Here is a 14,707-nt window from a genome sequence, read left to right on the forward strand (position 1 = left end):
CTGAGGCTTTTCACATATATTGTTTGCTTTATGACCTGTTCCAATCCGGCATGCCACTATGCTGCTTCCTTGTTACCATGCCAGCTCTAGCAGGGTTGGAGAGTTGGGTGTGAGAGACGCTGTAGTGTTCCAGCACCCTCAAAACACCATTTTAAATCACTTCCAGCTACTGCATACAAAAGCGGCAGAACTGAGAGACCACGTCGCCTTGTACGTTCAGGGTCCACGTCGCCTTGTACGTTCAGGGTGCACGTCGCCTTGTACGTTCAGGGTCCATTCGCTTATCCTGACAGGCTGTCTTGAAAGCAAACCTTACCTGAGAAATCCATCGGGGCGGCCATTGCCCACTACACTAACCAAGTCGAGTTCAGCAAGGTTTGAATCATTGACCTGGAACAAAGTCTGCATACCTGTAAGGTCAAACATCCTTCTTTGCATGCTTTTTCCAGGTAAGGGGCACTAGAATTGAAGTCAATAGGACAGCTAGGAAACTGGCATTGTCAGAATGAGAAGCAGCAGTGGCAGCCTCCAAGTCCTGCTCAGGTTTACTTTAAACCTGCCTGATGGCTTCCAGATTGGACTGACTGCCTCCTGAATTCTACATGAACTTGGTCACTCCTGTTCGGATAGAAGTATAGTACGCGTTTGTTATCATTTTTAAAAGTCATAAATAACTGGCAAAAAAAGTCAAAACCATCTGCGACAAATGAATGCACCATTCTCAAGGTGGTCCTCAACATTAAAACCCAAATAGAACCTTCCATCAGTGTTTTATCATATATGGGCAAAGAAACAGCCGGCCTGTTGGCGAAGCCTCGTATTAAAAACCAGACAACACCCGGGTTTGTAAAATACAAAGCGGTGACTTGTCTGATGGAGATAAAATTACACTCAATCAGTAATGCTTATAATGAAAATGTACTAAAGCGAGCCGGGCACAAATGTACAACGCCGCCTGCCTAACCCCCCCCCCTAAGAGCAGACACTTAGACACCCCCAACATAATGCCTTATCAGCAGGATGTCCTCAGGGTATTATCCTTGGCTTATGCTTGGGCAGCCCCCCGACATCCCACACTGATCTCTGCCTTCATCAGCAGAGTATCCTCTGCATTATCCTTGGCTTGTGCTTTGGACCCCCCCACCCGCCAAATACACTCTTGGGTGCCTCAACATCGAATAGAAAGGTGCTCACAATGCACTGCGGGACACCTCGGGAGGGTTGCACGATCTATAGTTAGGACTTACAGCTCAAGGCAACAAAACACAGCGCACGCTCAATACTGGGGCTCCCAAAGTTTTTGACAACCAAGTACGTACCGGGTAGATTTGTGCCCGATTCACTTTAGTCCAAAGAAACCTAATCCGTTACAAAAAATAAAATGGACACTATACTGTCAACACTTTTCACTTCCTTTGTTTTCCCCTTTTGGTCCCCAGTATTGTTGTTTTTACTCGGAGAACTTCCAAAAGGGACAAAAATAGTAAAAAGCTATGAAGTCTACTGATTTAACCTTTGATAGCAAAGGGGTTGCTGTCGCCAACCAGAGTTTTGCTTTAACTTTCAGGCCCAAAGTAGAAAAAAGAAGGCGGCATCCGATTGGCCACTTACAGATTCTTCAGATTATTACAGTCGCCTTCAAAACAAAGACTCCAAGTTATTTAAAATAAGGAAAATTGCAATAAGCATGACCGCAGTAACCCATAGCAACCAATCGGAAATCATCTTTCACCAATCTAAGTACTGCTCATCGCACTGACTTATGAAAAGGCTTTGGGTCTTTAGGGCCCTGATTGGAGGTTCCCCTTTACAATATAACCAGCTCAGCATGGCTTTATATCTGATGGCGCAGCATTGCCTAAAGTGAACCTTTCAGTGCTCTGGGCAATACAAACTGAGCATAGAAAAATAAGCAGGGTGACCCTTGAGTGAAGAGTTCCTACCAAAATGATCAGTAGATCCAGTTACAGGAAGCTAAAATTATATGCAATCCTCAACTTCTGCAAAAGCAAAGCTTGCCTCCACCCACTCTCACCTTCGGAGCTTCCCTGTTGGTCAGCACGTTATTAAAAGGACCAATGGCCTCAGGAGGAGAAGGATTGACTGTGTGAACCCTGAACCCTGTAGAGCAGCCATTCTCATCCAGGGTTCCTCCTGAGGTTGTCAGGGGTTCCCTGAGCTGTGGCTGACTGACGTTCCTATCAGATAACGGCTGCATAGTTTTGGCTCCAACACCACTTCACAGACAAAGATCTTTCGAGCCATCTGTAAGGGTGGCATTAGGACTGCCGCTGTAAAAGGGACCATTCTTCCAACAGACCACCAACGTAAGGGACAATTTTCGAACTGAACCGCAATAAATTTGCATTAGCATGGCATCCCCGAGACCTGGAAATAATTTTAAGGCTTCCTCTGGGGTAAAAAGGTTGAGGAAGGCTGCAAGACACAACAAGGCAGCCTCATCTGCCCTCTGGTGGACTTCCTATAGAGACTGCACTAAGAGCACCCGCAACCAGAGCGGCGATGTGCGTGTCTGAAAAAATCAATCAGCCAATCACAGCCATGCTAGGGTGAACAGAGAACATCCCATTGCACTCCCAAAAGATGTGGAATCACATCCTGCCTTACTGGACTCCAAAAAGAAAAATCTACTAGGAGCCAACTAAGGGTTGGCGAAGCACCATCCAATTCGATAAGAAGAATGTGGAAGATGAAGGAAACTTTAATCTCCGTGTTGTGTTGCGATTATTATTGCTGGTGTCCCCCTCCTGCTTCTTGTCTAAGCACTACGAAAGGGCAGACACCAAAATGATTGAGAGAGTCAGTCCCATCTCAGGAGAGTATGGCAATCATGTTTGCTTTCCGCTATCCCTTACCAGTGTTGGTAAAACTAAAAAGAAACAAAAAAGGAATAAATGTAAAATGATGAAAGGATTGTGAGGATCCTGGAGGTGGATCTTTAGATTCAAAACCAGGCTAGGCCCCTGTGGCACTTCTTTTGTAAAACCTCCTTCCATTATTGGAGGGAAAAAAACAAAAAACCTTAAAATTGTCCTGAATGAAGAAATCGGTGTTACTGGTTGACGACGTCCCTGAATATATTGCACAGATGTAGCAATTTGTGGAGTTTTATCAGCAGGTAATGCCGGACACTACGCGTTCCATGTGCATTAGACATCCCAGGACAGACACTGGATTGCGCCTCTCCGCAGTATACCCATCTGAATGTCTTGTTCATACGGGGGGAAAAGAAATGTCTGCTCGGCCTTAGTCCTCCGAGAAGTCTCTGTCCACGTCCATATAGGCCTCATCTATGTAGCTTACTATGGCACACGGTGAGGTCCTGTCTGGATTTAATAGCACAGATACAGTCTCTTTCCAGTAGCTGAAGTTGATGCACGAACTCTGACAAAACAGAGAGAAGATACATGAGCAGGCTGTAACACTGCAGTGTATGCTTTATTACCAGTTACATATCCTTCCTCACCAGCCAATAACCCAGGAATCATGTTCTGGTAGGAGTGCAGCCCTGCTCTGATCACATGGCACTGTGCATGTGCTGCAGCCTCATTCATTCCTATGGGAAAGCCAAACTCCAAGTGACTGCTTAAGTATGGCATTCCCGTAGATTGAACAGGGCTGAGGCACAGAACGCAGTGTCCATTTTTCAAATAGGAGCCCTCACAGCTACGATCGCTGAATTGGTGCTGAAGTATAAGGCCAGCACCCAGGAGACAAATCAATCGGCTAGAAAACAACAGGTAAAAAAAAAGGTTATAGGGGGCAGAAACTGTTGTGGCAATGTTAGTGGCAGACTGATAGATAGATATATATATATATATATATATTTGTTTTTTCATTTTGCCCACAGTAACACTAACTTTACTTACTCTGAGCTTGACACGTTAGCTGGAGTGTCGGTGCTCACCTGAACTCTGACATTCACTGGCTGTCAATTGCCTGCCCTCAAATTGCATAATCAGCCAACAGGAGACAGTGTAAGAGATTAGGCAGTTGACAGGCCCTCTTTCACCTTAGGAATGGCTGCACCCATAATTCTAAAATGACAGGTTGGTTTAATTGTCAGGATCTGCAGGTCTCATACAAAGTAAAGGAAATATTGGCTGAGATACTAAATATAAAAAAAAAACCGAAAACCTAAAATAAAAAACAATATGATAATATGATTAGCACTCACATTCTCTAAACAAGTGCTGTCTTTGTCCTTGTTGAGGTAATGCTGCTGCCAGAAGCGCAGGAGGCTGTGGAAGTTGTTGAGGATAAAGCCTGGGTATTTCTCCATGCACTCCATGTCCCGGATGGTCTGCAGGAAGTAGGGAAGCCGGCCTTTCCTCCGCGCCAGCATTAAGATGACCAGACTCGTGTTCAGGCAGCTGACATTCTCCTGGCGAGCAAGGGCAAATGTGTCAGTTTTGTGTCAATTTTACATTTCATTTACTACATGCCAAAAATGTGAAAGTCTCCTGAAAGTCAAATCTTGACCATTAAAAAGGAGATCTATGAGGTGAGTGATTTCCACTTATCCTCATAGTTAGAGCCGACCTGTGACAAAGAAGCTGTCACAGGTCGGCACTATTGATTGGGAAGTGAGCAGAAACATGCGCCGATCCGCTCACTTTCCCCTTCTCCCTGCAGTGAGCGGTGACCGTCAGTCACGGCTCCGCGCAGCAATTCCCCTCCTCCCCGATGCGCTGAGTGGAGTAACAGACAGGGAAGGGGGCGGGCACAGCTAGTACTGCCTCTAGATAGGCAGAGCCAGCTGTCACTCACACAGCAGGGTGGATCGCGACAGTAATGTCAGGATCCGTCCCGGCTGCGGCGCTCACAGCCCACGATTTACTGAGCTTTGGGTCATGGGAGGATGCTAGTATATGTCCTCCCGTGACACTAAAGAGAACTATGGGGAAAACCACTTACCACATAGTTCTCTTTTAAGCGATTAACGGCTCAGCAAAGTGCACAGGTAAAAGAAGAAGTATCACAGCAAACCGAAAATCGTTGTTCAATACCCAAGGGAACTAAGTTCATAAGTAGCATTGGCCCCATTCTGATCCGTGCTTTGGTTGCTGAACTAGCAGGGTCAAACAGCAAGTCCCCCTCCCCCTCATCGCTGTTTGACAACACTGCTCAGAAAGAAACAAATCTAGAATTGTGATGGACCGAGCATACGGTTCTGTGCTGTAGCTTGCCTAAAGGAATGGCCATAAATTGGGCTTCAGCCCGGGGTGGAGATACAGCCAGCACAGACAAAGATATGCTTTTATTGCACAACAAAGCCATGGATCCAAATGGGACCAAGTGCTACATGCATTTGTTACCTTGGGGGACTCAACGGTGATTAAATTCTGGGGATACGTCTTTAATACAAACCTCTAACTCAGGTTCTCTGATGCTCAAATTGTAAATCCTAATCACATGATGCATGCTGTCAAAAAACACACAGCCTCAGAACGCCGCCATGTTCGTGTTAACACTGTCGCTTAAAGTGAACCAGTGATCCATGCTAAAGTCTTGAAGTAAAAGTACTAAAAATCAGACGCCACATGCAGTCTGTTACCTTTATAACCAAGAAAAGCTTCGGCTGTGTTCCCCTCCGATTTAGATTCCTTTTGTTACTGTGGACTGTCTCTGCCTTTATGGATAATTTCTGCAAAGTGCCATTCAACTGTCCAATGAGAATGCCTTACTGGTCAATAAAGGCACACTGCCTGGACAGGGGTAAAGCTTAGCTATCCAAGTCAGAGACAGATTCCAGTAATAATATGTAACGAAATCAGAAAAGCAAAGAAGCTTTTCTTACAAAATAAAAAAGTGGATATCTTGGGGTGTCAGTGTTTAGCCAAGATTTGTACCTTCAGAATTGTAAAAGTGAGTACGGTTCACTTGAAATTTCAAACATACACAGCGATATATAGCCAAGAGCCTGAGGCACTAGAATCTCACCTGGGTCAATGTCTGCACGTGAATGATATTAACTAGTCGGAAGAGAAAGGACATTTGCACAGACCCCTGAGTCATATAGGACAGCAACCGACACTCTGACAAAACTTCTGCAACTGTAGAAGGAAGAAAAAAACCAAAACAAAACATATGATCACAAAGCATCCAGTTGTGCAGAGTCTGTAGACCGAGGCTTTGGAATGCTGCACCTTAAAGTGTATTTCCACTTTTGCAGTAAAAATGCGAGAACCCCTCCCAATACATGTTTAATGTGTTCCCATACACACAGCACACCTGATCAGAATACATCAAATATTTCTTACCGTTCTAGTTGTTTCTTTAGAGCCTTGGTTCTCAACTGGTGGGTCGTGACCAAAAAGTGACTTGCAAACCCATGTTCTGTGGGTCGCCACATGCCTCCCACTTTTCTAGGTGATAGGCTCCTCAGCCTCCCCCCGGAACAGCACTGTCAGTTGTCACGCCAAGCAGCCATTTAAAATATGCTGCCCGGTGCCAAATGTCAGCTTGAGGTGAGCTGTAAGTTATGTCCACAAGGGAGCTCCAGCCATACATGCATTGCTTACAGCTCCCTTGCATGTCCTGTAGAGGTGCCTGGACCAGGGTGACGTCACATTCTGGCTCCCGGCACCTCTGTAGGGCACGTAAGGGAGCTGTACCAGCAATGCACAAATGGATGGAGCTCCGTCACAGCACAGCATCCCCCACCGGACCCCAGGATGAAGATCCTCTCCAGTTCATATAAAGTAGGGAGAGTGGGTGGATCTTAGAAAATAGAAAACAAAAATAGTATTTTTTGGAGCGTGTATATGGGTGTGAGAATGTCTGAGTGTGCCAGATTGTGTGTGTCTGTCAGTGTTTTTGAGAGTCTGTACACATTAGTACAGTGTGTTAATCACACAGTCCCATGCCATTAATGCACAGTACCACCCAATTGCACCTACTGCGTATTCAGGTGTAGAAGATGCGTTGTGTTGCCATTATTTTGAATGACACCCCAAATGCACCTCCCACCCACAGTCCGATTGCCTGAACCCGAATGCCCGGTACTGTAATACCGTGCATTCCATTGCAGTGGGACTTGGGTCGCGACTTAATGACCAAGGACAAATGTGGCTCCTGAGGTTACACAGGTTGACAACCACTGCTTTAAAAGCATGATTATACATAGGACTCTACTGACAACTTCTACTGTATATAATAGCTCGCAATGTGCAATTCAGGGACAGACTGAAGGACTTTTTTTGAATGCGTTGACACACAATGCATCACCCAAGCTTCGAGTTCTTTACCCCTTTGTTAGGATAGACAGTGTGCACATCTAGTTTACAAGTTACATAGATCAGCACAGTACGGACAGGGTTAATTATGGTAAGTATAACCCCCTTCCTAACATTACATAGAAGGGGAAAGCTAGGTAGGATCTTTAACTACAAAGCAAGCAGCAATTTGTAAATATCATGCTATGTAAATGTAACATATAACACATATGAAACAGGTGTTGTCCCAATTTGGCCGGGAAAGTGGAAATACAATTTAATGCAATTGGTTCTTACTTACTCAGTTCCACAGTTACCTGTGATAGGATGACGGAGGGAGTCCAGAAAATGAATCACTCACCTTTGATATCATCCGATTGGCTATCAAACCGGTCCAGGGACAGTGCGATGCATCTCACCAGCATATTGGAGTCCACCAAGGAGCTGTTTATCTGATTCAGGAAAACCTGGAACTAAACGTAAAACAAAAAGGCCTCATACAGCTATTGGGAATCCATGTTTTACTGAGCAATTTATATACAACAGTGAACTATACAACTTCCAGACAGCAAACAATCACTTTCTACTGACAAATCTATGAGACCTCATTCACACAGCGTAAACACGGGCTGTGCATGTCAGTATCGGGCCGTTCCCGGGAGGGACTGGTGCTGCATGTGGCAGCCTGTTCTTCCCTATGGGAGGATGCGTCCGTACGCACACCCGAACTGCACATCTGTGCGGGTGTCCATACTCCGACACAGACAGGATGGATCCCGTCTACGTCCGAGCATGGACAAGCAGACTCGCATGGGTGTGCAGTTCAGGTGTGTATGACAGTGTACTGTCGCATCCTCCCACAGGGAAGAACAGGCTGCTACACGCAATCACACGCAGCACCTGTCCCTCCCGGGAACGCCACGATATGGGCGTGCATGCCGAACAGACATGTACGCCCGACTTAATGTTGTGTGAATGAGGCCTATAGGGAAGTGACCAAGATTTGGCAGATACATGTTAAAACTTGCCCAAAAAAATCTTCATCAAAGCACTCGGAGTGTGTAGTAATGCCATGTATGGTTCCTTCAATGGTTCTTTCATAATCATGTTTGTCTGGTTCCTTCTATTTCTCACACTTTAAATGGTTGGCAAAGATGATCCATACCACTAAAATTTCCACATATTTTGTGCAAATTTGAACTACTTTAAGAACCATCTCTATAGAAATTGTGAAATGAACGAACACATTGGTGATCAGTTGCTTTTATATGTGCAGTCACTAAAACCCACACAAAACTGCCTGTTGTACAGCCAACATAACTGTCCAATACGCACAATGGAGACCACAACAGGCTCAGAAGCTCATTTGGGAAATCTTGGTTGATCATGTTTAGCTCCTCCCATAAACAGAATCCAAAAGAAAGAATTGTGAGCGGTAAAGTTTAACATTAAACATTCCCTCTACCTTCTCCTCCGTAGTAATGTATTTGTTGAATTTCTTGAAGGCATCAATGTTAAATTTCATCAGCTCCCCAAGCAGGTCAAAATAGCTTTGAAGGATGTCCCTCGACTTGCATTCACTATCCACAATACAGTAGAGGATGTGCTGCAACAAGAAGTGCTCTAGATTAGAACCACAAACTACATTCACATATAAAGACAAAAGCCCGAGCATGACTACATGCCATTTATAAAAGTACCCTTATAACCTTCTACATTGCTATTTAAACTTTAATATGCCCTTTTTTTTTTTTAAAAGGAGAAGTAAAGTACTGTGCTGCTTTTTCAATTGGTGCTTTTCAGTTATCTTCGCAAAGACCAATAACTGCTGAAAATAAAATATTCAGTGCTGCCGCAGCAATATCCACGTGGACACCAAAACATTTATCTTGCCTTGCCATTGTAAAGGTGCCCATAAACTGCACGATTCTCGTGGGAAATCCCGCGATCGTACGAGAATCGTGCAGTGTATGGAAGGCGTGCAACCGTTTCTACTGTATGGTCGCACGTCTTTCATCGCACAAGCAGGCGTGAAAACCCGCCGGGAATCGTACGATTCTCGGCGAGTTAGTGGCCTGCTTGTTCGACAAATGCCGAACGGGCCGGTGTCCTATATCGAAAATCACATGGCTAGTACTGTAGTATTTTACCGCACTGAGTATTTTATTATCAGCAGTCACTCTGAAGTCACGCATCAATTTAAATCATACTTAATGAACTCAAACAGGAGCCTCTCCCTGCAATTAGCTTCATCAAGGTGAGTATTTGCACCAAAAGGACTAATCCTGCTGCTTCAGTACCTGACTAAGCCAAACCACGGACCGGTCCTTTCAAAAGGGTCCAGGTGCCCTTAGTTCATCCATATTCACTAATACAGAAAGCAATAATAGAGCTGCGCTCCTATGGGTCACTATACTAAAGAAATGGAAATGCATCCAACACCACCGGTTTTATTTAGAAATGCAACATCTACAAAACAACGCCCCTCTGTGTAATGAAGATAAAGAGATGGGAAGGGGCTTGCAGTTAAAATCAGAAGAGTAGCCTATAGTGACAATTCTACTCCATTTTAGATACACTACAATAAGGGTTGTCACCCTAGGACAGATGTTATTGGCAGGATCAACAAGAAAAAAAAAGCCTAAAAAAAGGCAACTAGTGCAGCCACTACATCTAAAACAGTATATTACATTTTGGGATTTAGATTTAGACACACTGGGGGTGATTTCTAACCTAAACACACACACACACCAGGTGTGTGTGATTTTCACACAGCAAAACGTATTTATCAACCAAAAAGTCTCTAAAAGCATATTTCCACTAATGCCATATATGGAAAAATCATGCACATGATGCATATATAATGCTGCTCCACAGTTTAGACAAAAATGGTTAGCTCATGCATTTACATTCCTTGCATTCATCAACGCAAGCAACACAACATAGAGCTAATTTACCCAACATCACCTTGGAATTCATTCAGGGCTTTGCACAACACACCTGCTGGGTGTGTACACATTACAAAGGTGTTTAGATTCCACCCATAGATCATGCTGGGAGGGAACACACTGCAGAGGTGAATACACATTCGTGGTGTGTTTATAAGGTTAGTAAATCAACCCCACTAAGTCAACTTTGAACTCCTAATTATGTAAATGGATTATTGGAGCTGCACAGAGTGAAGAAAAAAGCCCCATAGGGCATTGAGATTTAGCAGCCATTACACCTCACCTCTAACAGTCCTCTCTTCAGCAGAAACATCTGGTCTGCATACGATGTTACCCCACGAAGAAAGCTTTCCACAGCCCGTGCTTGCCAGAACCTAAAACACAGGTCAGCATTAAGAAATACAATGGCCACGAAATATCACAGATGGTGCTTATCTAATATGTGAAATCTAAATCAGGATTATTTTTCTAGAAGTATCTTCACATTTTCAGTAAGTCAATGAGCGCTGCCATCTCCAGTCCTGCAGAAGCTGGCTAGAGATCTCCTATCGCTGATGGAAACAACATTAACAATGTAGTGAACACACCTGAAGGAAGACTCAGCGGGCTCCTTTTTCATGACCTGCAGTAATCTGGTTAATAGGCCCTTCTTCCCATCGCACACCAAGCTCCTGTAACACATGGGAAGCAGAGAAGTAAAGGTCATTAAACACTGTGAATCCCAAGTAACAAGTGAGAAGTTATTCAGAATGCTGCTTCTAGAAATTCTTTAAGTAAAACAGTACAGAAATAACAGAAATGAATAAAACTCTTTAACCCCTTCATGACTGAGGCCCTTTTTTCCATTTTTGCACCCTTGTTATATTCCACATTTTAGGCCTGAAAATGACGGAAAACCCCCCAACATTATATATTTTCTGAATGCCAAGACCCTAAAGCCAAAATGAAGGACCCCGGGAATGGCATGTCATCCTAAGGCACAGAGCCCCCCTACTCTTTTTTGGGGATTTTGTGAGACCAATTGCCTTCTGGATGGACCTACAAATCTATAAGGAGTGTCCAGCATACTTGCCCGAGTTATACACCTTTGTCAGTGGGTCAGCATCTCAACCCAGTACTGGGCCTTTAAGTAACACTCTGGCGCTTACTACAGCAGAGCCACATATTAAAGCAAATCAGGTAGAGTCATAAAGAAATATAAGGAAGCTTTTGGTGACCAATTCAGATTGTTTTTACATTTGTGCAGTACTGTTTTGGTATGCATTAGATTAGGAATGCTGCTAGTGCCCACCTTGAAGCAATGCGGGCCCGCAGTACAATATTCATATTCAGCACAATGATGAAACAGATAGCAAGGAAAAGTGTGGGTGCTATAATCAAATGACTGACTGCATTGGGTTTAAATCTAACCCAGCTGACTGCCTTCCTGCCCCCTTCCAAATTTGTAACCTCCATATACCTGGCAAAAATAAAATAAAAAATTGTGACCATGGCAGTTCCCTTCTCTTCTCTCTTTAGGCCTGGCTGTAGGAGAAGATCTGTAGCACAGACATAATTGGCTTATGCCACCACTTACACTACATGTCTCAAGATGCAGAGCTATTTCCAAGATGTAGGAATGTGCAGAGATGGAGTAGGTGGGTATACCAAAGGGCTCTGGTGCTTGTGGTATTGGTTTCATGAGGTCACCCCCTGGTCAACAGAAATTGTGTCGGTGGGGAGCCTTCAAGGACAGGAGAAGGAAATTAAGTTGATGGACTAGGCTGGCAATAGCAAGAAGTTGATTCTGAAGTTTGGCTTTAAGGACTCTGTTTTGTAAGCTATGGGCTTGATGCTGTATACCAGGTTGTCTCAGAAAACTTAAATAGTCTTTGCTGCCACATGGCAAATAGGCCAGCTCAAATCTCCACCGAAAACATAGCCAAAAAATATAGTTCAAAGTAGACTGGTTGCTCTAGGGCAATATAGATGGTTTATTAGCATTCCTTGCAGCAGATATTTTATAAATAAGGCCCTATGTCATTAAGTCAGGCCAATGACAGTTGGCGCCAAACTTCTGAGATTTTCTCTAGCTGTTGTCAATGGAGCTGGCTCCTGAATTCCATATTAATCTGTCCACCCCTGGGTTAAATGAAGTCCAGAGATCAGTTGCCCTCACCTGTCTGTATTCAACACGGCCTCTACTTCCGGGATATTGGCTTTTACAGAGATTGCACTCAGTTCATTCAATTCTTGGCTGTTGAGAAGTAAATATTTATTCCTAAAAAGAACACAAAAAGTTAGAAACCACCACTCAAATATGTACACGGACAAAAAAATACTTTCATTTCATTTAACATGAGGGTGGGGGTGCGAGGCTGCATACAACATGAAATTCCACATCTGGCACTATTTGGTGCCAGATTGACTCTAAGTCACACCAACACAGAGAAACAGTAAAGCACAGTCAATGTGCAGTACTATAAAGCAGGACATGCACAATTAGAGTTAGAAAATAATAAAAGTGTACAAGAAAAAACAAAAACAAAAAAAACACTTACTCATGATGGTCACTAAAGCTCTGGAGTAATCTTAGAAACTGTATCTTCAGTGAAATATCCTGGCAAGGAAATAGAAATATTCACTAAAAGTACAAATAAATAAAGCTTACACATTCTTAAATGGCTACAAACGGCGCACCAAATGCCTTCCAACCCAAACACCACTCGGAGCCCTAAAGAATGGGATACTTTAGAGCTCCTGAAATGTGTTGGCTTGTCCAATTTCCATGATTTAAAAAAATATTGTCAGACTCTGAAACCACTGTTGTGGCACTCATGTTTTCCTACACCTCCTGGACTCTCCCTCCGAGTACCTGCAAGGCCATTTTGTGTTTTAGATGGAGGACAAGAATCTCCCATGAACTTATTCTCAGTTTGATCTCCCTACCTAGCCAGCTCAACCCATGCCTGAATAAAGTTGCTCAGCCCCCTACCAGCAAAGGGTACCCTTCTAAATGCAATCCAAGCTCGTGGTCACATAGGCAACGTTCTGGTACTAGTCACATGGCTCCTGCTCAGAGCCAAGATACATTTGCACATTCCAAGCAAAATATCAGGTTCACCTGAGAAAAGGGATCACGAGTATTATTTACTTATTTTCCCCCTGCCACCAGACCACCTGATATTCCCATGAACATTGTGATTTTCTAAGCACACCAGAAAACCTAAAAGTACTAAAAAGGCAGAATTTGTTTTTTTTTTGCATTAAGGCAAAAAATATCCTGTACTTTTGTAAAACCCCCATCCCCCACACACTTACCTGCAGCCTTGTGTTCTCTGCCGTGACCAGGAAGATACTCAGGGTTGCCCAAACTTCCTGATTGTGGGTGAGGATACTGAAGGCAGAGGAGCCACAGGCTTCTTCTGCCATCAAACTGACTGCAAAGGGGAGTGTAGGACAATCAAATATTAGCTGCTTCTGGACCCTCTTGTAAAGCAAACCAGTTATTTTGCCAGGTATGGGCTAGAGGAAGCTTTAATGTGGACCTTTATCCCCATTTACTAAAAGTAACATCAGAATGATGCTCTGCATGCTGATATAAAATCATCTTACATTCATTAGTTAAACAGATTTATCTTTTACTTACAATGATTGTTTTTCCACTTCCTGGTCATCTTAGGCATTAGTGATGTAGCCCTGGCCCAAGTGATGCATCCTGGGAAGATTACATCAGCAGAGCATTTCTGCTAAATCTCCTCTGTAATCTCATGAGATCTCAGGGAAAGGCTTTTTCCTCCCTTGAGATGATGTGCATAGTCACATGTCCTAGTAACATGTGCCAGAGTTCCAGGAAGTAAAAGGATATATAATAATCTGCCCCTAGAAATAATGGACACCATAAAAGGTATACAAAGAATAGAAAAAACAGACAGTTCTCTAGAAGTATCAGTTTATAGATTGCCATTACTAAACATTTCTAAAAAGGTGCCTCTTTAAGGGGAGGATGCATGTTTAGACAAAACTGGCCTATAAGCAGTCTCCCAATTTCTTTTAGCAGAGACCATGATTCCACACTGGTCAAATAATCAGGGTGCCTGTTAGTGCAGCTACGCGTATTAACATGTTATATAGATCACGCTTGCTGCGAAGTAACATAACAAAACTGATTTTCAGCATTGGTCTGCTTTAATGTTCACAGCTCATTTTATGAGTTAAAAAAAAAAAACACCATATTACTCACCGGGCTGCAGTCACAGTTCTGGTTGTGCCCATGGAGTACCAGAGTAGACGCAGAGTGCTTCCTCCATATCAGCTTGTCAAACAGATTATTCAATCCTGGGATCAGTTTAAACTCTGCAATCATTAAATGGACCTGACATAAGATAAAAATTAGAAAAGATTAAGATGGGGTGAACAGAAACAGAATTGCAGACAGACAAGCCAAACCATCAAGGTACACAAATTGTCGCGCTGTGAATCAAAGTGTCCCACCAAGATTGTATCCAAAACCATCTCATTACAAATCAGTGTTAAAATATA

General features: G+C 43.5%; 1 protein-coding gene across 1 annotated transcript in view; it reads right to left on the reverse strand.

The window, feature by feature from the left end:
• Positions 1–2,934: 2,934 nt before the first annotated feature.
• Positions 2,935–14,707, reverse strand: part of TRPC4AP (transient receptor potential cation channel subfamily C member 4 associated protein) — a 30,649-nt gene continuing 18,876 nt past the window's right edge. Inside the window, exons 10-19 of the mRNA XM_018569078.1 lie at positions 14,409–14,540; positions 12,727–12,785; positions 12,345–12,446; positions 10,774–10,857; positions 10,470–10,560; positions 8,704–8,844; positions 7,600–7,711; positions 5,965–6,077; positions 4,199–4,405; positions 2,935–3,405 (exon numbers count right to left, since the gene is read on the reverse strand). Coding sequence (XP_018424580.1) covers positions 3,268–3,405; positions 4,199–4,405; positions 5,965–6,077; positions 7,600–7,711; positions 8,704–8,844; positions 10,470–10,560; positions 10,774–10,857; positions 12,345–12,446; positions 12,727–12,785; positions 14,409–14,540 — 1,179 coding nt within the window. The 3' untranslated portion in view covers positions 2,935–3,267. The remainder of the gene's footprint in view (positions 3,406–4,198; positions 4,406–5,964; positions 6,078–7,599; positions 7,712–8,703; positions 8,845–10,469; positions 10,561–10,773; positions 10,858–12,344; positions 12,447–12,726; positions 12,786–14,408; positions 14,541–14,707) is intronic.

The sequence above is a fragment of the Nanorana parkeri genome, unplaced genomic scaffold (genome assembly GCF_000935625.1).
Source record: "Nanorana parkeri isolate BGI_ZX_2015 unplaced genomic scaffold, ASM93562v1 scaffold1284, whole genome shotgun sequence".
NCBI lineage: Eukaryota > Metazoa > Chordata > Amphibia > Anura > Dicroglossidae > Nanorana > Nanorana parkeri.